Raw genomic sequence first — 26,856 nt, forward strand, 5'->3', positions numbered from 1 at the left:
TCTCTATGGAAAATGTCACTTACCCAGTGTACAACTGTTCGTGGCAAGTTCTGCTGCAGATTCCAATGCTATGCACAGTTCCTGCCATCTAGTGTTGGGCTCGGAGTGTTACAAGTTGTTTTTCTTCGAAGAAGTCTTTGAGTCACGGGACTGTGTGACTCCTCCTTTTCGGCTCCATTGTGCATGGGCATCGACCCCATCTTAGATTGTTTTCCCGCAGAGGGTAAGGTAGGAGTGAGAGTGAGAATAGAAGGATGTCCATGCAATGGGATAGAGATGTATGTACTATGTTTAAATAAAGGAATGTTTATATACATATGTACAATTTTAATTATAACTTAAACGGCTACAGGCTCCCGGGGAGGAGGGCTGGCACATGTGAATCTGCAGTGGAACATGCCAAGAACAGATGTACACTGGGTAAGTGACATTATCCATTTGGTGGCATGTGTAGCTGCAGATACACATGCTGTGCATAGACTACAAAGCAGTAAGCTCCCCAAAAGCGTTGGTTAGCCTGTAGGAGTTGAGGTTGTCTGAAATAATGTTCTTAGTACAGCCAGTCCCACTGTGGCTTGTTGTGTTGCTAACACATCTACACAGTAATGCTTAGTAAATGTATGAGCCGTAGACCAGGTGGCTGCCTTACAAATCTCTGTCATTGGTATATTACCAAGAAACGCCATTGTGGCGCCTTTCTTTCTAGTGGAGTGTGCCCTTGGAGTAATGGGTAAATCTCTTAGCTTTTAGGTAACAGGTCTGAATGCATCTGACCATCCATCTGGAAATGCCCTGTTTGGATATAGGGTTACCTGCATGCGGTTTTTGGAAAGCTACGAACAATTGTTTTGTTTTACGAAATTGTTTTGTTCTGTCAATGTAATACATTAGCGCTCTTTTTATGTCTAACGTATGCAATGCCCTTTCTGCTACGGAGTCTGGCTGTGGAAAGAAAACTGGGAGTTCCACCGTTTGGTTTAGATGAAACAGTGATATGACTTTTGGTAAGAGTTGTGGATTTGTACGGAGAACCACCTTATGTTTATGTATTTGTATAAAGGGTTCTTGAATAGTAAACGCCTGTATTTGCTAACTCTTCGAAGTGAAGTGATGGCTATTAGAAAGGCTACTTTCCAAGTCAAAAATTGGATTTGACAAGAATGCATGGGTTCAAATGGGGGGTCCATGAGTCGTGTTAATACAATATTAAGATTCCAGGAAGGTACTGGTGGTGTCCTTGGGGGTATGATTCTTTTTAGTCCTTCCATAAAGGCATTAATAACTGGGATTCTAAAAAGCGATTTTGTATGTTTAATCTGCAGATAAGCAGATATTGAAGTGAGATGGATTTTAATGGAAGAGCAGGCTAGATTGGACTTTAAGTGTAGTAAATAACTTACAATGTTTTGTGTGGAGGCGTCTACTGTCATAATCTGATTAGCCTGGCAGTAGCAAACAAATCTTTTCCATTTGTTAGCGTAACAATGTCTTATTGTGGGTTTTCTTGCTTGTTTAATGACCTCCATACACTCTTTGGAAAGGTTTAGATATCCAAATTCTAAGACTTCAGGAGCCAGATTGCTAGGTTGAGCGATGCTGGATTCAGGTGTCTGATCTGTTGTGTTAACAGATCTGGTCTCTTTGGTAGTTTGATGTGGGGTGCCACAGATGGGTCCAACAGTGTGGTGTACCACGGTTGGCGAGCCCACGTTGGTGCTATAAGTATTAGTTTGAGTTTGTTTTGACTCAGTTTGTTGACCAGATAAGGAATGAGCGGGAGAGGGGGAAAGCGTAAGCAAATATCCCTGACCAGCTGATCCATAGAGCATTGCCCTTGGACTGAGGGTGTGGGTACTTGGATGCGAAGTTTTGGCATTTTGCGTTTTCTTTTGTTGCAAGCAGATATATGTTTGGTGTCCCCCAGCGGTAGAAGTGATTTTGTAGAATCTGGGGATGTATTTCCCATTCGTGAATTTGCTGTTGATCTTGACTGAGATTGTCGGCTAACTGATTTTGAATGCCTGGAATATATTGTATTATCAGGCGAATGTTGTTGTGAATTGCCCAATGCCAAATTTTTTGTGCGAAGAGACACAGCTGTGACGAGTGTGTCCCCCCGTTTGTTTAGATAATACATTGTTGTCATATTGTCTGTCTTGACAAAAATGTGTTTGTGGGCTAGAAGGGGCTGAAAAGCTTTTAATGCTAGAAATACTGCTAGCAGTTCTAAGTGATTTATGTGAAGTAGTTTTTGTTGATTTTGTATGCTGTGATTGTTGAGGTGTGCTCCTCAACCAATCATGGAGGCATCTGTTGTGATAATGGCATGAGGCACTGGGTCTTGAAAAGGCCGCCCCTTGTTTAAATTTACAGGGTTCCACCATTGAAGCGGAGAGTGTGTTTGGCAGTCTATCAACACTAGATCTTGGAGTTGACCCTGTGCCTGCGTCCATTGTTTTGCTAGGCACTGTTGTAAGGGCCACATTTGTAGCCTTGCGTTTGGGACAATAGCTATGCAGGAGGACATCATGCCTAGTAGTTTCATCACAAACTTTACCGTGTATTATTGGTTTGGTTGCATGCTTGATCTTATATTTCGAAACAACTGAACTCTTTGTGGACTTGGAGTGGCAATTGCTCTGTGTGTTGGGTGTTGCTCCTAAGTACTGCTGTATTTGGGATGGTTGTAAATGTGATTTTTGGTAATTTATAGAAAAACCTAGTTTGTGTAGAGTATCTATTACGTATTGCGTGTGAACGTGACATTGTTGCTGAGTGTTGGCTTTTATTAGCCAATCGTCTAGATATGGGAATACATGCATGTGATGTCTCCTTATATGAGCTGCTACAACGGCTAGGCATTTTGTAAATACCCTGGGGGCTGTCATTATTCCGAACGGTAGCACCTTGAATTGGTAATGTTTGCCTTGTATTACAAACCTGAGGTATTTCCTGTGAGATGGATGGATGAGTATGTGAAAATATACGCATCTTTGAGATCCAGTGTTCACATGTATTCTCCTTGTTTTAGTAAGGGGACTATGTCCTGAAGTATTACCATGTGGAAATGATCTGATGAAGAGATTTAGGTGGTCATTACAACCGTTGCCGCCTGGCGTATTATGACCGTTGGCTGCCCTCCGTCGCTTTTCCGATGGAGAGCCGCCAACAGCCATACTTGCGGGCGGCGGGGAAGTGGAGGTTGCTCCACCTCCACCGCCACGCCAACAGAACACCGCCCAGCTAATCACGTCCTGCGATTCTGCGCGGCGGTGTTCTGTTGGCGGTGTGGTGTCAGCCGGGTCAAAATACCGGCGGCGGTATTGTCACGGCCGCCGGGCTGGAGACCCAGGTCTCCAGCCCAGCGGTCGTCTACGCCCTGGCGGGTGGAACGGAGAAGCGGCGGATGACCATGGCGGTAACCGCCATGGTCATAATACTAAAAAAAAAGACCGCCAACCTGTTGGCGGTCTTACCGCCACTTTAACACCGTCCGCCAGGGTTGTAATGACCCCCTTAGTGTTCTGAGATCTAAGATAGGCCTTAACGTTTTGCCTTTTTTCGGGATAAGGAAATACAGGGAGTAAACTCCGGTTCCTTTCTGGTGATAGGTGTAGGAAGTTGGCTCTGTATGTGCTATTTCAAAGTAAGGAATAGCATGCACAGAGTCCAAGGGTTCCCCTTAGAGGTAAAATAGTGGTAAAAAGAGATAATACTAATGCTCTATTTTGTGGTAGTGTGGTCGAGCAGTAGGCTTATCCAAGGAGTAGTGTTAAGCATTTGTTGTACATACACATAGACAATAAATGAGGTACACACACTCAGAGACAAATCCAGCCAATAGGTTTTGTTATAGAAAAATATATTTTCTTAGTTTATTTTAAGAACCACAGGTTCAAATTTAACATGTAATATCTTGTTTGAAAGGTATTGCGGGTAAGTACATTAGGAACTTTGAATCATTTCAATTGCATGTATACTTTTCAAGTTATTCACAAATAGCTATTTAAAAAGTGGACACAGTGCAATTTTCACAGTTCCTGGGGGAGGTAAGTTTTTGTTAGTTTTACCAGGTAAGTAAGACACTTACAGGGTTCAGTTCTTGGTCCAAGGTAGCCCACCGTTGGGGTTCAGAGCAACCCCAAAGTTATCACACCAGCAGCTCAGGGCCGGTCAGGTGCAAAGGTCAAAGAGGTGCCCAAAACACATAGGCTATAATGGAGAGAAGGGGGTGCCCCGGTTCCAGTCTGCCAGCAGGTAAGTACCCGCGTCTTCGGAGGGCAGACCAGGGGGGTTTTGTAGGGCACCGGGGGGGGGACACAAGCCCACACAGAAATTTCACCCTCAGCGGCGCGGGGGCGGCCGGGTGCAGTGTTAGAACAAGCGTCGGGTTCGCAATGGAAGTCAATGAGAGATCAAGGGATCTCTTCAGCGCTGCAGGCAGGCAAGGGGGGGCTTCCTCGGGGAAACCTCCACTTGGGCAAGGGAGAGGGATTCCTGGGGGTCACTTCTGCAGTGAAAGTCCGGTCCTTCAGGTCCTGGGGGCTGCGGGTGCAGGGTCTTTTCCAGGCGTCGGGACTTAGGTTTCAGAGAGTCGCGGTCAGGGGAAGCCTCGGGATTCCCTCTGCAGGCGGCGCTGTGGGGGCTCAGGGGGGACAGGTTTTGGTACTTACAGTCGTAGAGTAGTCCGGGGGTCCTCCCTGAGGTGTTGGTTCTCCACCAGCCGAGTCGGGGTCGCCGGGTGCAGTGTTGCAAGTCTCACGCTTCTTGCGGGGAGATTGCAGGGTTCTTTAAAGCTGCTCCTTTGGATAAAGTTGCAGTCTTTTTGGAGCAGGTCCGCTGTCCTCGGGAGTTTCTTGTCGTCGTCGAAGCAGGGCAGTCCTCAGAGGATTCAGAGGTCGCTGGTCCCTTTGGAAGGCGTCGCTGGAGCAGAGTTCTTTGGAAGGCAGGAGACAGACCGGTGAGTTTCTGGAGCCAAGGCAGTTGTTGTCTTCTGGTCTTCCTCTGCAGGGGTTTTCAGCTAGACAGTCCTTCTTCTTGTTGTTGCAGGAATCTAATTTTCTAGGGTTCAGGGTAGCCCTTAAATACTAAATTTAAGGGCGTGTTTAGGTCTGGGGGGTTAGTAGCTAATGGCTACTAGCCCTGAGGGTGGGTACACCCTCTTTGTGCCTCCTAACCCTATTGGGGGAATCCTCCATCTGCAAGATGGAGGATTTCTAAAAGTTAGAGTCACCTCAGCTCAGGACACCTTAGGGGCTGTCCTGACTGGCCAGTGACTCCTCCTTGTTATTCTCATTATTTTCTCCGGCGTTGCCGCCAAAAGTGGGGGCCGGAGTGGGCGGGCAACTCCACTAGCTGGAGTGTCCTGCGGTGCTGTGACAAAGGGGTGAGCCTTTGAGGCTCACCGCCAGGTGTTACAGCTCCTGCCAGGGGGAGGTGTTAGCATCTCCACCCAGTGCAGGCTTTGTTACTGGCCTCAGAGTGACAAAGGCACTCTCCCCATGGGGCCAGCAACATGTCTCTAGTGTGGCAGGCTGCTGGAACTAGTCATCCTACACAGACAGTCGGTTAAGTTTCAGGGGGCACCTCTAAGGTGCCCTCTGGGGTGTATTTTGCAATAAAATGTACACTGGAATCAGTGTGCATTTATTGTGCTGAGAAGTTTGATACTAAACTTCCCAGTTTTCAGTGTAGCCATTATGGTGCTGTGGAGTTCGTGTTTGACAAACTCCCAGACCATATACTCTTATGGCTACCCTGCACTTACAATGTCTAAGGTTTTGTTTAGACACTGTAGGGGTACCATGCTCATGCACTGGTACCCTCACCTATGGTATAGTGCACCATGCCTTAGGGCTGTAAGGCCTGCTAGAGGGGTGACTGACCTATACTTGCATAGGCAGTGAGAGGCTGGCATGGCACCCTGAGGGGAGTGCCATGTCGACTTACTCGTTTGGTTCTCACTAGCACACACAAGCTGGCAAGCAGTGTGTCTGTGCTGAGTGAGAGGTCTCCAGGGTGGCATAAGACATGCTGCAGCCCTTAGAGACCTTCCTTGGCATCAGGGCCCTTGGTACTAGAAGTACCAGTTACAAGGGACTTATCTGGATGCCAGGGTCTGCCAATTGTGGATACAAAAGTACAGTTTAGGGAAAGAACACTGGTGCTGGGGCCTGGTTAGCAGGCCTCAGCACACTTTCAATTGTAAACATAGCATCAGCAAAGGCAAAAAGTCAGGGGGCAACCATGCCAAGGAGGCATTTCCTTACAATAGGGTACTAGCTCTATTGCTTCTTTTGCTAGCAGGCTTGGACCTCTATTTGTAATAGGTCTAAGTGTTGTATAGACATTTTGTGCATTCTTGGGGGAACATCTGGAGGGAATCTTGTGAACTCTATGCAGTAATCATGTTGGATAATTGATAGGACCCACGTGTCTGTGGTAATGTGTGTCCAATTGTGGTGATATTTTGTTAATCATGCATGTCGTTTAATTGTTACTGCTGTATTGACAGTCCGTGCCGCTGTATCAGCAGAGTCTAGTGCAGAGCGGATTTGGTTGTTTGATATGGCTTGTCCTCCTCCAACCACTTGTTGGGCACGTTTTTGGTGCTCTTTGGGCAAGTGCTGGATGATGTCTTGCATCTCGTCCCAATGCGCCCTGTCGTAGAGGGCCAGTAGGGCTTGTGAGTTGGCAATTCGCCACTGATTGGCTGCTTGCGATGCCACTCTTTTCCCTGCTGTGCCAAATTTACGACTTTCCTTATCAGGGGTTGGCGCATCCCCTGATGACTGCAAATTTGCCCATTTCCTTGCAGCCCCCACAACCACTGAGTCTGGAGGGAGTTGTTGAGTAATAAACACTGGGTCTGACGGGGGCGGTTTATATTTCTTTTCGACCCTTGGTGTGATGGCTCTGCCTTTTACAGGTTCTTGGAAGACCTGCTGTGCGTGTTTAAGCATGCCCCGTAACATTGCCAAACTTTGGTACGATGCATGTGTGGATGCCAGAGTGTTAAACAGGAAGTCATCCTCAACCGGTTCAGAGTGCATTGTCACATTGTGAAATGTTGCTGCTCTGGTCAGTACCTTCGTGTAGGACGTACTGTCCTCTGGCGGCGAAGGTTTTGTTGGATAACACTCTGGGCTGTTGTCCGATATTGGTGAGTCGTATAGATCCCAGGGGTCAGCATCATCTTGAGTCATCCCAGTATGTGTAGGTGACTGTGCTATTGGTGTACCCACTAGTGACAACTGTGGTGATTGAGGTGGGGATGTTTGTGGTGAGAAATGTGGGGGTGGTGATCTTTCTCTAATGACTTTGGCTTTTGGTTGCATCTCAGTCTCATGAAAAGCCAGTTTTCTTTTTGACTTGAGCAGAGGGATGGTTTGTATCTTCCCTGTGTCTTTCTGGATTTCTAACCTTTGCTGAGTTTGATCATGCTCTTAATCCAGTTTTTGCTCAAATATATGCTTTTCTTTGAGCTGTAGAGAGAGAGCCCTTGCTCTTCCGTGTAGGAAGTCTGTTTCGGCTCCGAAGCAGTTTTTTTTCGGTACCGAAATTCCCATCAAAATAGTCTTTTTCGGTTCTGATAGGTTTTTTCGAGGCTTGCTCGCCTCGAGCACTCGATGACGAAATTTGTCAGTGCCGGTTTCTCGACCGGAGTCGAAAGTCTTTGGCAATGTCTTGGCCTTTTTCAGTGCCGATGTTACTTGGTCACCTTCTTTTCTGTGGGTGGAGCCATGGCCTTCCGGCAGTGGCGTCCCCGAGGCCTTTTGTTTTTTGCTCTGACCTTGGGTGTGGGACGGGGCAGGTGTACTCACTTTTTGCACCGCCGAAGGTCGACCACCGTTGGATTCATCAAAGTCCGATCCTTGAATGGATATCCGCATCTCTTCTTCGATGTCGAGATATTGTTTCAGCTTCAACGCCATCTGTAGTCGTCTAGCCTGTCGATCTCTTAAGGTCTTCTTGGATCGAAACGCTCGGCAGGCCTCAAGTATCCTCTCTGTGTTTGGGCGATAAACACAGGTTACAGACCCGATGCTGGTCTGTATAAGTATACTTTGCGTGACACTTGGGACAGAAACGGAAGGGGATCCGGTCCATTAGTCTTCGACGACGGGTGTGGTCGGGCCGACCAGGCCTTGGTGAAGTGCGGAAGCCTCGAAGGGCCGCCGTACCGGTCTTGTTGTCTGTGCTGATCTGATGAAACTAAACCAGTCCTGAACGTAAACAATACTGACGATTTTCTAAGTTTCCCGATTCGAATTACGGAGCGAAGAGGAACCCGTCCAAACCCGATGGCGGAAAGAAAACAATCTAAGATGAAGTCGACGCCCATGCGCAATGGAGCCGAAAAGAAGGAGCCACTCCGTCCTGTGACTCGAAAAGACTTCTTCGAAGAAAAACAACTTGTAACACTCCAAGCCCAACACTAGAAATGCTCAACGGCATACTAAACAAATACTCCACTTAGAGTAAGGTACATACCATGAAGGTATCGACTCTTAAGCACAACCTCTTCTTCAGAGTAAAGTAAACAATATCACCTTTATATCAGGTAACGTAAAAAAAATCGAAAAGAGATCAAGAGCTAAGAGGCTGTCATTGACAAACTTGAAGTGGAGAACTACCACTTTCACATCATGAAATAAAGAATAATAATAATAATAACAAAAGTAGCCTTGCAGTATTAGGCAGGAAACCCCATCAAGTTCCCCCGATGGGGTCCCAGGGTAACCCAGTAATCATTGACAATTTAAAGAAAAATAACACCTGCCGAAAGCAGGAACACCAACCAGGTGCCACCATTAGGTGGAACAGACCTTGGAATGTAAAAAGCCTCATGGCGCTGCCAAAGCATGGCTCATCTGTGAAATAAGTAAAGACAAATAGCCCCGTACAAGACAGTACAGGAGGTATTAACTAGGCAAAAGGGTATAGAGGAACCAAGCTAATTTGCTGCTCCACCCCTACTGTCATGAAAACGCCTTAAAGCAGAGTCAGTCTGTGCCCAAAAGAAATGTACATCAATAGGCATGTCAATGTGGCTTGAACTGCCTCCAAAAATTCAGAGGTACATAACCAGGCACGGTGACGCAGTGCAACTGAAGAAGCTACAGCCCCCGACCTACAGAGTCAGCAGTATCCACACAACACCAAATGGTTAGCTTAGCTGCTTGCTGGCCATCTTGAATCATAGGGGCAAGAGTGTTCCTGATATCATCCTGAAGCGTAGGCAAGATGCTTGCCAATGAGTCCCATAATAAAGGTGAAAAACAACCAAGAACGCAAGATACGTTAAGAGAGTGCAAAGCTGAACTTCTGGAGGAAAAAAATATGCCTGCCACAGACATCTAGAATCTCAATCAGATGTGACGTGTGGGGGAGACTCAAAATCATGGGAGGACAAAGCAGTCTGTACCAGCCAAACATCAATGAGTAGGATATCTTAGGAGACAAGCTGGATCACCGGCAGCAAGTCGGTGCCTGTGAGATATTGCCCGATCAACAGAGGCACCTGTATCAGACTTAGCCAAAGCCTTCAACAAAATATCATGCAGGGCCTCACTGTAAGAAAGCATTAGTCCAACCCCTGTTTGGTCTTGACAGTGGACATCGATTAAAGGATCTGAAGTTAATTCCACTGAAGGAAGTGTTAGATCCAAAAACGCAACCCTTCTCAGCATGTCAGCAAAAGAGGACCTTGCCTCCGTAGCAAGGCCAGGGAGAAAAGTAGGCCTGAGGCTAGGGAAGAGTCCAAGTCACTAGTGACAGCTAAGTCAGCCATCCAGCTGTCCCCTCTGCGAAGCTGATGAATATCTGAAATTGGTGTTATACCCTCCAACTCTTCAACAACTTTTCCACCAAGTTCCTCAGAAGGTTAAACATGAGGGGACTCCCCAGAATGGGGAGGGAGGTCAGGGATAACTGGCATGACTGGCGCTGTACCAGACATCGACTGGATCTGAGAAGGCGAGTCCTCTGTCGATTTTGAGGTCTACTGGTGCAGTCAGCAGTCACCAGGGTCAGTTGATCGGATATAGGTGCCAAAGGTGGAAACCCCTTACGGCTGTCCATCAGCGCTGTAACAACTTCGTCAACTAAAGTTGAAGGCCTAAATGAAGCCAAGGGCAAACCTGATGGCGTGGACACAGTCAAAGCATTGTGCACCTCCTTGGAGCCCACAGGCATTCTAGAGGAAGGCGATTTCCCAAAGATAGCATGAAGGGAAACTAAATACTCAAGCATCTGGTTTTCAGTCACCCCGGCCCCTGGAAAAGGAGGGAGACGCGAGGTAGGGTTGAACCTAGACTCCTCAACCGAGGAATGGCGGGAAGCCATACGCAGTGAAGTCTGCAACTTAAGCTGCTTGTGCTGTGACTTACCTCGTGAAGTCGAAGGGGAATGACGTCCACGAGAAGGACTCCTTAAACAGGCTTGCGAATGGGCCTCCGTACGAGAAGGAGACTGTGGTCGATGGAAAGCCCGGGACAGCTCTGACATCTGCACCACCAGAAGCTTCATATGAGGCCCCTGCAGAGCTTTCAAGTCACTCTTCAGGGTCATGGTGCTTGTCCTAGGATCCATATACAAATTGGGTAGGAATCAGTCGCATACATTTGTCATCAACAGGACCCGCAGCCTTTGAACTCCAAATACATGCACAGGAAAAAGCACACTGTTCCTCCAACCAAAACATTGAAATATGGAGACTACGGGCTAACCAACAGTTACCGGATCTGTGTTGCAAGCGTGGAATAGAAGGAACTAATGTAGGTGAGGGGGTTATACAGACTCCGTTGACGTCACATCTGGTGGACGAAATTGAATACGGAGTCGCACAACACCCTCTTCGAAATGCAAACTCATTATGGCAACAAGTTTCCGGATTCAATCTTGCAACCGGGGAAGATTCTAAAGTAAGGGATCTGCGGCTAGATGTCTCTATCAGATAGAGATGAATTTTAAGCAGGTTGTATTCTATCAATCTCTATAAGTAAGAGAAGTGTGTAACCCAGAGTTAGCCTTCCTGCTGAACACACCAACCAGAAAACCACACATTTCCAGATACACACTGACAACAGGATAAAGTATTCACTGATCATCAACTCCTCTTTTCATTGATCAAGGAAGTCTATAGTTGCTTCCACCTGCAAAACCGCTCTGTGTGAATATACAATATACAGACTAGCCGTTACACTAGTGCCTTTAGAATACACAGTAAAGCACGAATATTTATAAGTCCTGCCTTTTTGCCTTTTCAATGCAGACTGTCTTAGCACAGTCTCACTAACAACCAAGTCCTAGAGAAAAACCGTTTAGGAGCACCCACCTCCAGAATCTGCACTTTTTGCAGGTGTAGAAGTCAGCTGATATAATTTAGTGAGCATCACTAATCCCCCCAAAAAACATTCATGGCAAGCCAGATGAACACCAAACAGTCTTATCAGTTTACATTAAGGTAACACTCATTTTCTTCCAGTGGAAAAGACAGAAGAGGTAGGTTTCCTCCTTTATGCAAACTCTTGATCGCTTCTCCACAGGTTTAGGAGCAGAGGTTTGATGGTTTTTTCATGCTGATGTGTCTCCAAGTTAGACTACTATCCAAAAAGATGTTTCCCTTTGGCCTTGCAAGAGCTACTCTATTACTATGTCAGTTTCCTCTTTAAACAATATATTAAAGAAAGTGCTCAACAGGCGTGTGTGCCCTCTGAACACTTTGGTATTACAGAAGGGGTAACAGATGCTTATGCGTCCTTCTCTGTAATACAGATAGTGCTGGCCACATGCAGCGCCAGCGCTATCGTACAAGGGCGTTTCCTCATTTGCATGGGGACATGGTCCCATGGCAAAGAATCTGCCAGGGGGTGAACTGAAAGTGCGCAAAAAGGTGGCACACACTGTCAGTGCGTCCACTGAGGGGAGCCCTCTGGAGTGATGAAAGGGGGTCCTGTGCAATCCCCAGACATCTCCTTGCAGGCAGGTGCGGTCACTCACGGCACTTGCCTGTAAGGTGATTTCAAATCCATTTTGAAAGTGCAGGCACGTTGCTGCCTGCACTGTTAAACACTGAGGTTTGAAGCAGCTGCTCTGTATTTCACTTGAATACCCTGTCCTTGGGCGGCACGAGTTCATGGCCATATTCAACATAATAGGGCACAGTATCCCTGTTGGGGCACAGCGCATCCGTTTGAGGTGTGCTGTGGTGCAAACAGTGGGAAGTGTGCCCCTATATGGGCCCTAGAAGCTGCTCTCAGTTTGGAGGTTCCATCACGCTCAAGCATTAATCCTGAGCACAACTGTCATTCTGCAGCAAAGGCATAGGGGCCACTTGCAAACAACTGCAGCATCACCAGAGTGCCCCCTCAACCTTCTTTTCCTCTGTGTGTCTTCCAGTACTCAAATACAATTACTCCACAAGGCCCCCCTCAATCCAGCTATAACAAGAATCTGTAGACAGCTGGGAGGACTCAGTCGTTCACAATATTTAGCCTCACTAGGCATCACTTTCCCCCAATCCTCCATGTTGTAAAGCCTCCTCCCTATGCAGGGGCAAGGGGTTTGACAGGACTCTCTCCAAATCGCCTGACTACAGGGCCCAAGCCACATCTATAATCTTGAGGGGAATTCTCTGTGGAACCAGAGCAGTTGTAGGGTTGCACAATCAGGAACAAAGCAAGGAGCTTTATCCGAAAGACTTTTTTAGGACCTCTGCCAAGGGGGCAGGTCTTATAACAAATCATAATACTTCATGGTGGCAACAAACAAAAATACAAAGACCAAACAAAACAGAAGAAAAACGAAACCTGGAGGAAGGTGAATGTCTCTCAGATGCCGCACTTCTAGGGACCTAGAGAAGATGTGGCGATAAACACCAGCATGCTGCTCAATATTCAGGGGTATGAGAGTGATTTACACTCACTAAATCAAGATCAAAGTAACGGGACATTGTTTATGACTGAAATTAAAAAGTTCTTGGATGGTGTTGTAAATCTATGTCTCAGTCTACCAGAAACACATACAATACATACAGAAGCAACAATAAGAACATAAGACCAGGACACTTTTTATCATCAATGCAATTCTGGGAAATAAAAAGTTGCATGTTTTACCTAGTTTACTGTTACAAAACAATTGCATCACGTAGTGACTAAATGTTTAAATTCTAGGTTTGAAAACATTCTCAGTTCTGCCACAAAGGGATGACATTTGCTGTGCTCAAAGAGCAATTAGGATGACCGGGATATTACCTGTTCTGGAAAGAATTCTTGAAGAAACGGAGCTAGCAATATGAGCCCAAGGCCTTCAGGATCTAATTTGGTTTTCATTAGGTTCACACTGCAAGACAAGAATATTAAAGCCAAATACATGAGCACAGAACATTTTCAGGTCTGATGTGGCACTACAACATATTTAATTGCCAAGAAAAGAAAGGCTGTTCTATTTCGAGTCTTAACGCCAAATGCATCAGAAAAGCATTCCATTGCCAAACATTCTAGATGTTTTCAACCCAGAGTAATCTGTTACTATTTAAAACAAAAGCAGTGAACATTTTGAGACTGTTCCTTATTAGGCAATCCTCTTCTACAACAGTTCACAAAACGTGCTGTTCTTTGAATGAGACACAACAGACCCATTTCATGTTATGTTCTCTTCATATGGTTTAAAATAGCTGTTATGTCTCATACTGAATTCTTACTAAAGAACACTTATTTTAATAACTTATGGAAAACCGTGATTAATAAGCTACCACACCACCTTGTCCTTAAAAATTACATGCTAGACTGCAAAATGTTCGTAAAGTAAACCAATTTTCAAACATTGTTCTTAATTGTCCTATTTATACTCAGACAGAGGTTGTATTTAGCAAAGCGATGACAAGGAAACAAATTGTATCTGTAAAATATAGGATGGTAGGAAATGCTCGAAGGCACACTGAAAAGTACACAACCCAGCAAACACTATTAACCCCTTGCCGGCCACAAATGTAATGGTTACGTCAGGGACTGCGCCTCTCAGGTGCCACGGACATAACAATTACATCCGCTATCTCCCACCCCACCCCCCCAGGTCAGGGCTGGATGGGGGAAATAGCTTCCCCTTCCACCTCCGACCCCCCCCTCCCCCAGTGACATCATCAGAGGTCAGCTCCCATCTTCCAGCGCAATGCAGAAGAGAAATGCAAAAGCATTTCTCTTCCGCTCTGGTTTAAAATAATTACACCGATCTGCCGAAAACCTCTAGACACCAGGGATTTATATATACTTTTATTTACTTTATGATTTTATGTATGTGGAGCGACCCCTTAGGAAAGGGTCACTCCCCTGAGGGGCAAATTGTATTTAGTCCTTTTCTGCCCCCCATGGGGGCAGATCGGCCTGGTTTTGTTAGGCCAATCTGCCCCCAAGAGGGGCAGAAACCACTGAGACACCAGGGATTGGTGTGTGTATGTGTGTGTTTTGTTTTGGGGGGGGGGGGGGGGGGGAGACTGCCCCTTAGGCAAGGGTCGCTCCCCATGGGGGCACATTACTGTTATTTTTGGAAGGCCCATCTGCCCCCAAGGGGGACAGAAAGCCCACCAGAGACCAGGGCAGATTTTTTTTTTTTTTTTTTTTAAAACAAAGAGTGGGGCTATGGCCATACCCCCACCTAAAATAAATGGGGCCAAACTTTTTCTGCCCAGCAGGGGGAAGATGGGGCAATTACCCCGGATCCACAGCCCGGGGGGGGGGAGGGGGTTGGGGGAGGGAGGCAGCAGAAAGTCTACTAGATGGCATGGAATTAAAAAAAAGTATTAAATAGAGTGGTGGTGGCTACCAACCAGTAGGAGCCTGGTTATGCCCCCACCCCAACCGAAGGGGATAACGGTCTTTCAGCTCCCCCCCTCCTCAACCCCTCCCCCCCACACATTAAAACATCTTATCCCATGGCAAGCAAGATGACATTTGATTATTTTGGCTTTTGGTTTTACATTTGGGCCATGAGAGCTTGGTAACTCTCAAAATCGTCCCACTTGGAATGGTGAGGGCAGCACTTTTTTTTTTTTTTACTTAGAGACTCTGCCATGTAGAAAAATCCACAAAACCCAGAAACATCTGAAAACTATACATCTGGTTGATTCCAGGGTGGTGTGCTTCACATGTGCCCGCGCACCATTTTCTTACCCACAATGCCCGGCAAACCTCCAACTTTTCTGGAAGTCACACATTTTTGTGACCGGAATCTGCAGGAATCCACAAAATTCCTACCACCCAACATTGTCTCATCTATACCAATAAACATTCTGCTGCACTTGTCAGCCTAAAAATATAACTATATATATATATATATATATATATTATTTTTACTAACTGCCCTTTTGGACCCGCTTTGGTTCCCCCTCAATTTCGACATGTTTTTGGCTCTTCCCTGTCACAGGCAATTGGCCCACCTACACAAATGAGGTATTATTTTTACCAGGAGACTGAGGGGAACGTTGAGTGGTAGGAAATTTGTCCTGGTGCGGTGATCCCACAAAAATTTGTGGAAAAAGTGATTTTTTTTAAAAGCTAAATATGAGGTTTGCTGAGGATTCTGGATGAGAAAACATTGCGGGATCCACGCAAGTCACACCTCCCTGGACTCCCTCAGGTGTCTAGTTTTTAGAAATGTCTGGGTTTAGTAGGTTTCCCTAGATGGCTGCTGAGCCCAGGACTAAACGCAGGTGCCCCTCCCCCCCAAAAACAGGTAGTTTTGTATTTGATAATTTTGATGTGTCTAGATAGTGTTTTGGGGCATTTCCTTTCGCCAGCACTAGGCCTAACCACACAAGTGAGGTACCATTTTTATCGGGAGACTTGGCGGAACCCTGGGTGGAAGGAAATTTGTGGCTCCCCTCAGATTCCAGAACTGTCACCGAAATGAGAAAAGTGTTTTTTTGGCCAAATTTTGAGGTTTGCAAAGGATTATAGATAACAGAACCTGCTCAGAGCCCCACAAGTCACCCCATCTTGGATTCCCCTAGGTGTCTAGTTTTCAAAAATGCGCAGGTTTGCTAGGTTTCCCTAGGTGCTGGTTGAGCTAGAGGCCACACTCTACAGCTAGGCACTTTGCGAAAAACAGCTCTATTTTCTTTGGGAAAAGGTGATGTGTCCACGTTGTGTTTTGGGGTATTTCCTGTTGTCGACGCTAGGCCTACCCACACAACTGAGGTATCATTTTTATCGGGAGATCTGGGGGAACACAGAATAGCAAAACAAGTGTTATTGCCCCTTGTCTTTCTCTACATTTTTTCCTTCCAAATGTAAGACAGTGTAAAAAAGACGTCTATTTGAGAAATGCCCTGTAATTCAGATGCTAGTATGGGCACCCCAGAATTCAGAGGTGTGCAAATAACCACTGCTTCTCATCACCTTATCTTGTGCCTATTTTGGAAATACAAAGGTTTTCTTGATACCTATTTTTCACTGTTTATATTTCAGCAAATTAATTGCTGTATACCCGGTATAGAATGAAAACCCATTGCAAGATGCAGCTCATTTATTTATTTATCATTCATCTTTAGGGGTTTGGAAGGAACTGATAATTGTCCACTGCGTGTGTGCCACAGAGACAATCTCTTCCACTTCCTGGAATGAGCTTTCCTGGTTAAAGTCACACTGGCTATGCGCCTGGGACACCTAAATGCCCGAAACTCTAGGGCCATGTATCTAGGTGTTGCTGCAAGATCAATATCATTGTGAGCCTATCCAAACCGTTCTTATGATGAGTTACAGACGTCCACTGAGTTCGACAGTCCCTAGACATGTTTTAGAGATTTATCAAACCTATCTTGGTCATTTTTGCATAACAGTTTTAGTACGGACTTGCCTCGTCTTTTGTGGTTAATACCCCGGAAAAGAGGTATTCAAACTTTTGTATTGAGATCCACTGAGGCCAATTTGCTTTGACAACAGGCACTCGTCCCACCACTGAAGAGTTATGCAGCAAAAGGGAAGATCAGGGCAAAAGGGGGAAAGATTATTAAACAGGTGCTTTAACCTCATTATAGAACAACTCGTTTTATTTAGAACTAAATACTGCACCGCAGGCTTTTCTGAGAACTTTAATCAACATGTTATAGTATAATACAATAAAAAGTGCAAGCACCTCTACTCTCCACTGGGCCATCACACCAGGGCCTTTGGTAAGCTGTACCTAAGATAGTCTGTTCATAATGAAGTCTTTAACTCACCTCGCCCACGGGCCATTGCTCAAGGTCCCCATACCGTACTTCTGCCTTCTTAGTGTTGAACGTCACATGATTTTAAAGAAAAAAGTGATACTGATTTTTTCCCCATTCTCTGAACCTTTACTGCACCCAGCATGCTCCTTAAAAAGAGCGAAGTAAACAACAGAAGCTTTAAATATAAACAAGGGTTGGCAAAGCCAATAGGTCTCGCCTGCAAGAGCTATTGGCTTTGGCAATGTCTTTTTGCCATGTTTTTTAGTGTGGCTACTTTTTTAGCATGGCTAAACGTTAGTGGCGTGGAGGAGTACAGTGTTGTGGTGCTGAGTGGCGTGGGATTGAATAGGGTGGACTGGAGTGAATTGGATTCATTTGATTGGAGTGGGGTGGGCGGGAACGGGCCGTGGGGCACTGTTTTGGATTGGAGCAGATTGTTCTTGGACTGGAGCGGGGATGGGGTTGCTTTGGACTGGAGCGGGGATGGGGTTGCTTTGGACTGGAGCGGGGATGGGGTTGCTTTGGACTGGAGCGGGGCAGGTTGGAGTGGATTTTTTTTAGATTAGTGTGGGGCAGATTGTTTTGGATTGAGGCGGGCAGAGTGGGGTGGGTTGGGAGGACTGGAGTGGGGCGGCTTGGGAGGATTGGAGTGTGGCGGACTAAAGTGGATTGGGGTGAGTGGTTTGGATTAGAGTGGGGTGGATTGGGGTGTACTGCATGGTTATGTGCTAAAGTAAAAATGTTTAAATTACACAAAGAAACAATGTTGCTTTGCAATATTTAGAACAAGGTAATAACTTTTTCGAGAACAGCACACATAAGCAAAAACTAAGTGCAATGTGAGAAAAGACAACTTGACAAAAAGTTAACTATAGAAACAAAAAAAAATCAACTTTGTCCTGCTAAGCACATTTTTGCCAGTCACACGCCTAGAAGTTAAAAGAAGAAAATAGTTCCTCAATCACATAAGGAGCAGCGGATGGGCACCGATAACGATGAATTAATCAGTACCTGGTCCCTTCTCAACACAGAGGAACGGAAACAATTCTGGGATTGCAGTGACAAATGAGGCTGTAAGGAAGAGTGCCAGCCTAGCCAAGAAACGGTGAGCGAAAGGTGGGCATCAAGCCCTTTTTTAACTACAACAGCATCATGCTAGTGATAAGCATTCACTAGAGCATGGTATAGCAGGTTTGACCCTAAAAAGGGAGCACCAGCACCTTTTCCTGTCCCCTGGGCCTGCACAGAGGGCCCCAGTAGGCTGTTCCTCTGCCCCTTAATAACTTGTTTTGTACACACTGTACATCTGCCTTTTCTAAGGACTATGAGCATCAACTGTTATATAAATAAATGAAGAGTCGCAGAGCCTCTCAGCATTCACTAAAAGCACCTACCTACTCCCAGCAGGCTGTCTCTCTTCAAAAACTGTTAAGTCTATGGACCTTGCCCAATCCTCTGGGATAACAGAGGCCTCAACAGGCCATCCCCTCTGTGTCTACGCAAACTGTTGAGCCCCTGCGCCTCACTCTTCTGGGCCACTGCTTAGTGTGCCCCTAAAGTCTGGGAATCTGTACATCTCCTCACTCTGAGCGCGGCTCTCCTCCTCCTCTGGACTGCTGCTTAGAGACCCCTAAAAGTGCAGACACTTTCCTACTCCATACTTGCCTTGAGCACCATGCATAGACAAGGAGCCTGGGACACAAGGTCACGTTTGTCATCTGGCTCTCCTCCAGTGCATGACCTGACCTTATGGCCCATCAGTGAACCAGCTGAGGACATTTTGATTCGCCTGTAGAAGATGCCATGCCCCCTTGGGAAGTGAGCCACAGTTTGAAGACTTTTGCTCTGGACAGCATTGGAATTAAAGGAAAAGGAATCACACAAGGGAGGTTGAAAAGCATCCCTCAGACGCCAGAGCTGGCAGGGCATATTAGTAAAGTCTCTACATTGGCTGCTCTTCGTGGTGACCAAGAGATCTATTTGAAATTTCTAACAATTTCCAGAATGTGTTCTTAAATGAGCCCACTCTGTGGGTAGTCACCTTCTACCTTTTGAGGGCATTAGCAAGGGCATTTATACATATGGGAAGTGCTCTGGCAAGACAACAAGCCCGTTAGAGAACAAATTTACAGTACTAGGGGTGCTTCAGTAGTGATTTTGTCCTGCTTTGAGCTTATATTTTAAAACATGATGGAGGAGTCCATCAGTACATACACTAATTGCATTTTCTTTCTGGCAGTAAAGTCTAATGTTCTAGGCAGGCTGGACGGAATTTAATTACAATCAGTTATTTTTTCACTGATGCCCAATGCCATGTGTCAGTATGTCTACATCAACAAGTCAACACATGCACCCCAGCCAGAGAATCACTTGCCACTAACTACTGGTCAGGCTAGTAACCAAACTGCTTCAGATCTGTAACCACTGCAGAGTCTGTTAAACTTTGTGGTAAGTAGATTGAATGACCTAGTCCCTGAAATCTCCTTCCTTTGACAGTACAACAATTCCGTAATTTGCCTCACTTTACCAAAAAGAATTAAAGGGGTGCAGAAACTGAACACTCCTGGGAGATTTTAAACCTCCTTAATGCGTAGATATCTTCCATTGAATTTCATGGACATGGGCAAGATTGCTTTCACTTGTTGTTCCATAGGTGTCAACACAATCATGCCACAAATGATTTTGAAAATTTTGATAAACATGATGGCATTATACAAGATGTCTGTTCTTTTTTTGCTTTCTAGGTTTCCTGTGGGTGAAAGCATGGAAGTAGACCTCTTCCAGGTGTATGGCAACCTAGTGGTCTACTTTCTTCAAAGTGGAATGGCCCTTTGAAGGATAACTAAATGTAATGTATCTTATCATCACGTTTTAAAATGCATTTTAATTACTGTTATTTACAGATTTTTGATGCAAGGACATTCTTTTTAACAGGCCACAGAGAGCCTGGGGAAGAAGTGATTTAACCCCTCCCACCTCCCCACCTTTAGCAACTTGGGTATGTGAATGAGCACTGGTGTCTTGTAGGAAAGGGATGCCCAGTACCTACCAGATCCACTTCCCTCCGACTCCAGAAACAGTCCCTTTGTTGTAACAATGTAATACACAAAGGTGGTTGTACAGCATTTCATCACTTAGTAAACAATTCTTCTCATGCAAGATATCCAAACCTTAATAAACTTGAAAATGACTGCTAATTGGCTAATTTACTAACTGCTCCTTGTGCTAGATAATATCAATACCCATCATAATGAAATGGTCTGAAACTATCTCACCCTCCTTAGGTAAAGATTTACTTACATTTTGTTGACTAGTAACATTCCAGAGAGTGTGCGGTTACGCCAATCTTAACTGCCTCTGACTGTTTATGCGTGCATGACATCTTAACCTTTGGGGCTGTAATATGCTTGATTAAAGGGTCTAACCACTTCTCAAAATGAATATGTTCTTGCATCACTGCTGTCCTGCTGCTACTAAACTTGGATAAGGTAAACCTTCCGAACATTTAGGCAAGCTCCCTTCAACCTCCTGTTACTAGTCAGATTTTTCAGTAAAAGCAGGTTTTGACAAAGAACCCTTCAATATTAATAGGCACTCCTCCTACACAACTGTTCATATGGCGATAGTTTTAATTGTTTTCTGGGCTTGTCAGTGAAACTGTAGTTCAGGTATTGATGGATGTATTGACATTAACATTAAATACATACCACATCCTCTTGAGTTTGTCAACATCACATGACATCTCAAAGGCAAGCAATAAACAGTGTTCTGGGAATCAATCTGCTGAAATGACATACTCATTTCATTTGTATGTTTCTTCTCCATTAGGGCCAACCACTGGAGCCATCTTTGGGGGATTTATGGGCTCAGGAGAACAAAGTATACCCCAGCGCATGCAGGGCTTTAAGGTACCCATCTCTGGTTCCTTTAAAGAAATTGATAGTTATTTGGTGGCCAACAATATAAGAAAGTGCTGCACTATCCTTACAGTGAGATGCAAAAGACTGCAAGGATCTCCAAAGGTACAGGTCAGAATGGAACAATAAAACAAACCATTGACTCGGTTGTTCCTTTTAGCCCAACTTTACAGATATTTCCTTTCTCCACTAATTCATCGTCCTCTACATAACCATATCAGTCCTCTGACAGTTGTTGTAACATGATAAATACTTTGCAGCGGAATGGACCTCATCAGCACTGTGGGGAGAAGATCATAATGCAAGTGTCCAAATACTAACCCTACTTATTCTGTTCCATCCCAGTAGGAGCGGAAACTCTGGCCAAGGGCCATCGGAAACAGAAACATAGCCAGTCATTTCTACGTGGACTGTCACATATGGCCAATAGGCTTAAGAGAAATATGTAAAAAGTCAAAAGGCAAAGAAATTACCTAAAACAGTGACTCAACACAACAGTTGCAAGGACCTATTTCCAACCGAGAATAACTGCCCCGATACTACCCAATCAAAGTCCTAATTAGATAATAATTCCAAAGACTCAACCAGTTACTGCCTTGGGGAGCTACAAAAAAATATTTGTGAAAAAGATGTCAATGGGGGAAAAACAGAAGGAACAGCCCGTTTTAAAAGCTTCTCATTTTCAATGTGAAAGTTTTAATTTTCTTGTGTAGAGAAAATGTAATGAGCATTACTCTGCTTGAAGGTATTTATACTTTACATCTTTCATAATCAGAAAACCTAGAAACTTACTACTCAAGGTCTGAAACAAGTTCCAAAGACTTCATGACATCCTGCAGTAGTGTGTCTGGTATGAACCCATTATCTGTAGAATAAAAATAAAAAAAAATACATCAATGCATGTACTCATTTAAAAAGTGGTTCATAGGAAATTAGTCACTCATCAGTAACTCCAGTTTTCCAGCGTTGGTATCTTTCACATATTCACAAGCTTGATTCATTCCCCCTCATTAGACTAGGAATCTCCAGAAAATTTAAATAGCAGTAAGGAGAATTAAAATGGCCATAGTCCCAAACAGTTTTTTTCTTAGTGGCAGGTTCACCCAAACGTCAGCCAATGCAGTTTATGTGCTCAGATCGCTATTCCCCTAGAGGATACACATTCTCACATTTCATAGCACAAATGTGAAGGCTATACTCCTGTAGTGACCAGGATGGAGGGCATGTAGCATGTGAGCCTATCAAAGATTGCTGGTGAAACCTTAGGGCAGATATAAGCTGATGTAGTGGGCCGTAGCACAGATGTGCAGAATCTGGCTTGGCTTCAAACACTTGGCAGCCGTTAAACACAATATTCATAAGGGAAGCCTAAACATCCTTGGAAAAGCTCCTGTTGCATATTCAGGTATGACGGTGAATTACCACATTAGTGCCTATACAGGACAAACGCAGTCAGTGGTGTCTAGACTGCCTTGCAAAATATACTTGGCTACGGTGACCATCTGAGGGAAGGTAGTAATACTTTTTTTAGCTCCTTAGGGAGGACGGGCAAGATCTTGCTTGCCCGAGGGTATGATTTTAGCTCCCCAATAAAAATACAGCATTCAGACACCTCAAAGTCAACCTGGCAGAAGAGAAAACCCTCTTACCAAGCACATCAATGTGCTTAGACTGACCGGTAGGGCAGTAGGGAAGGTATCCAGGTTTACCTTGTTGGCAGAAGTATGAACTGCCAGACTTTTTGCGATGGGGTGCTTGATCAGAAAGGATGGCTCCCCAGGAGCAGGTCTATGGCGTCTAGAAATGGGGTGACTCATCAAAAGGCACCAATAGCCTTTCAAACACACCACAATCAAACCTTCCATCAGGGTTTCATTGAAGGGCAAACAAAAGTTCTTAAATTGGCTGCAATAATTTTGCAAGCAAACAGCTTTGATTTCATGACTGCAACTGTAGTTCCAACACTTGCGCAGATAGCCCATGGAGCTGCAGAAAAGAGACGCTTTTCTTGGTAGGAAGCCCCTATGGGAATCCAATTCATTCCCTGGTTCAGTATCAGTTACTCGCATTCTGAAAAATTAAATCAGACCAGCATAAGTAAGGTAAGGAGTAAAGAAACTGTCAGTTTCCTCCTCATAAACTGGTCATGGGGAACAATCAGAAAGTCTTGTATTGCAAGTGAATCAGACACAAGTGGCTTCAAGATACAAGTAATATCGGTGTGAGAAAGTGGCACTGCCAGAGAATACGCCCACAGCAATGGCTAATCTAGTAGTGAGACATCAGTTGAGATCTAACTAAAGTTGGCTCCAATTCTGAATCTAGCATCAGGATTGGATAGGGATCCAGCAGAGGCTCATGTTGAACCAGCCAGAACCAATATGTTCTGTAAAGCATTGGAATAAAGGGCTGGTGATGGCAAAGAACCAGGTGGTAGTCCGGAAAAAGTGGTGGGGTGTGTGGGTGTCAGAGGAAGAGCAGGTCCAGCTATGGAAGTGCGACTGGTGACCCTGGCAGATCCGTGAGGAGTTAAAAAGCACACCAGAGGGACTCTTTTCTGGAACAGCTGCAACATTGCCTTCTTAAGAGGCCTCTACCTGAGAAGTTAAAGATGACCAAGGAAATATGGCGCACATCAGCTCCAGCTGGGTTATGGGGGGTCAGACTGGCTCGGAAAGGGGCCCTTGGAGTGCTGACTGTGTGATCTCTCTCTGGAGCCAGAGCAACGGGGAAAAGACTTCCACCTAGAACTGCTCTGCTTGCACACAGACTTATCTTTCGACACTGTCTTGGATTTACCGGAATACTTTGATTTGGACTAGGACTTGAAGCAGAAGTGTATTTGAAACCTGGAGAGTGACTGACCTCATTTCTTGTGTTGGGCGACGCACAGCTTTGCCTCCCACAGCCTGATGACCTTCGAATACATTTGGGAGCATACATCAATTGTCTGAATATTGTTAGGGCTCCGAAGTACCAAAGCCAGATGCAGGTACAGTATAGCTTGAAATCTATGGTCTTCAAAGTGGATGACATATTCCCTAGCACATTTTTCTTCACAGTATTTTGGAGGTCAGTGAAGTACTAACAAAATTTTGGGAGCAGAGCTCCTGATCCAGGCCAAAGACAGTGAAAAAAACAGGAACCAACGTCAGCTTGTAGAGGTGGTCCCTATGTTGGGCTCTTTGTGTCACTCCCAGATGCTGCAACCCATCTGTCCACGGGGGGGATTGCTGAAAACTGTTTGTCCGATACCTGGAGGACTTCAAAAGGTGAGCAATCTGCGCTTATGGAGCGTCCATAAGAAAAGAGGAAGCAAGAAGGTTGAAAACAAAGGACAACATGGCCAATGAGAGTGTGAGAATCATGTGGCTAACAAAAAAAAAAAAAAACTAAAGATAGTAAAGGGCACAAAACACAAGCAATTGCCAAAAGGGGATAACCTAAAGGCTCCTATGAGTGTTTTCAGCAAAAAGGCTATAAGGACAGGGAGGTAACCTTTCAAAGGTTAGTATAGGAGTGGGCCAATTATGACTTATTGTAGTGCATTATGTACACGTTATCAGGTTTCACACTTGCTATGGCTCATATGTCATGTGTGGCATCAGCAGTTTATATTTTGCGATGCCATGGATACATATTGTGCCTGATCGAAGGCATTTTCTACCCTTTTAATGATGCAAGCCTATACCCCCAAAATACAAACAATTGCACATATTCTCCTGGGTACGAGCTGGCCATAGGTCTGTGGGTCAGTCACCTGAAGTCACATTCCTAATATTAGAGACATCTTCCAGGGAAACTACTTGCACAACTGTTCTTCAAAGGAGATCTTTTAAAAGCTAAACATTTGCATTTCTCCCCAAAGGAACTGTAAAGTGAGCATGTGACATTACCCAGGTCCGTCCCTGTGCCTTTGAGAGTGAACCCTTGGATGTACTTAGGTTTGTCTCGGCTATGATCAGCGACAACGGATTTAATGCTTTTCAAAAACAATACAATAGAATAAATAAAATTAAAAGAAATAAAATAAACAAACCTCACAGAAATACTTAAATACCACTGACTTGTAGAAGAGAAAGTTTAAATGCTTGACATTTGTTTACATATCTGACTGAAGGCCTGGATTAATGTGCATGCTGCTAAGTATTACTCGCATGAAAATGTTAGCCTTAGCCAAACCGGTCTTAAATAAGAGAAAACGGTTGAATAAAATGAAAGGCTTCCATAAAGGGAAAGAAATGCAGTGTTGTCGCGTGATACCAACGTTTCCATTAAAGGTAGTTCAGAATTCTTTCTACATACTAAGTCACATGTTTAAAGGTTAGAAAAGACGAAAATCAAGCCTTAATGTGGGATCTACAGTTATGAACTGTAGATAATCATTTTGTCAAAGCCTTTGTTTACCTGAACGTGGTATTGTAACAATTAACTGTGACATTCATAGTTTAAAACCAATTAGCTTTAGAGTTAGTACTTCAAATTATAATCCAGATGATGATGCACACAAAAGGTGCTAGGATGAATGCTTTCAACACGTCAAACCACTGGCAATTGCTCAGAGTGGTGTTCCAACCCATCGTTCTTTTTCCCACCAAGCGACCTCAGTTTGGGCTTAGCCATATGCAAATCAGTCTTGACTTGGCTCCAACAGGGACAGTCCAGTCCGAACTGCTAGGCCAGATCCTCCTTAGACTAACCAGCAGACCAAGACTGGTTTCACCCTGATTGATCTCTGTCAGTGATGTAGCTTGGTTGCAGTGGCACAGTGTGCACAGGACCAACCTCTGGGCATACCCGCCACTTTGGGCGGTACGTAAGACACAGACACAGTTATGGGAAGAATGCTTGCAATAAGTCTAAATGCTGGCAATCGCTAGGGGTAGCATTACAACCCACCATCCTTTTGCCCATCATGCCATTTCAGTTTGGGCCCAGCAATAAGCAAATCAATCTAGACTCTGCTCCAATACGAACAGTCCAGCCTGAACTGCAGGGAAGGTCCTCCCAGAGCTGCAACACAAGCAACCCTACCAAAGATTGCCAGTGGTTGGAAACTTTGTAAGCATTCCTCCCATCACCCTGTGTGTTTGATCAGTTACTGCGCCATGAGAGGGAGCCAAAACAAAGCAATGGCCCTGAGGTGAGTATGTTGGTTGTATGCTACATCAATCTTTAGGCCAGTGCAATGTTTGCCGAGTTTACGAACAAGGCAAGACATTCTAAACTATCTACAATTTAAATATACAAACAGAAAAGAAAGGCCAAACTTCAAATTCATTTTACTCGGAGAAGAAAGACACTTAAAAAAAAAAAAAAAAAAATACTTATGCTGGCCCCAAGGATGCTACGTTAAAATCTCCTTTGATCAACCAGAAAGACACCCCCCCTTTTTTTTTTTTATAAAAGAAATAAATTGGCACCACAGGAATCCCGAATGACCAAGCTATAACTCTTTAAAAGCAAATTTATTGAAACGGCTGAATGTATTTACACCAAATTTGTAAAATGCATACTTTCTGTGTAAAGTTCGAAGTTTCTGCCAAATGTGGGGTAATTGTGATAAACCATGTTTCCTAGTGGAGAGCAAAGTTTAAAATGGAATTTAGCCTAGGAAACTGGAGTTTTGGGACATCAGGTGGGCATAAAGGGTTTAAAGAGATGTCTGTACCTTTGGAAAATCCACAGATCCAAAAATTAAAAGAAATTCTATTGTCAGAGAGAGCTCTC

At 44.7% G+C, this 26,856-nt stretch overlaps 1 protein-coding gene across 2 annotated transcripts in view; it reads right to left on the reverse strand.

Annotated features, from left to right (window-relative positions):
- The window catches only part of MINDY3 (MINDY lysine 48 deubiquitinase 3), a 190,116-nt gene that overhangs the window by 13,544 nt on the left and 149,716 nt on the right, over window positions 1-26,856 (reverse strand). For both annotated transcript variants that reach the window (XM_069211595.1, XM_069211594.1), the window contains exons 13-14: window positions 21,919-21,991; window positions 13,257-13,344 (exon numbers count right to left, since the gene is read on the reverse strand). In XM_069211595.1, the coding sequence (XP_069067696.1) occupies window positions 13,257-13,344; window positions 21,919-21,991 (161 nt within the window). The remainder of the gene's footprint in view (window positions 1-13,256; window positions 13,345-21,918; window positions 21,992-26,856) is intronic.

This window comes from Pleurodeles waltl, chromosome 10, assembly GCF_031143425.1.
Source record: "Pleurodeles waltl isolate 20211129_DDA chromosome 10, aPleWal1.hap1.20221129, whole genome shotgun sequence".
In the NCBI taxonomy this organism is placed as follows: domain Eukaryota; kingdom Metazoa; phylum Chordata; class Amphibia; order Caudata; family Salamandridae; genus Pleurodeles; species Pleurodeles waltl.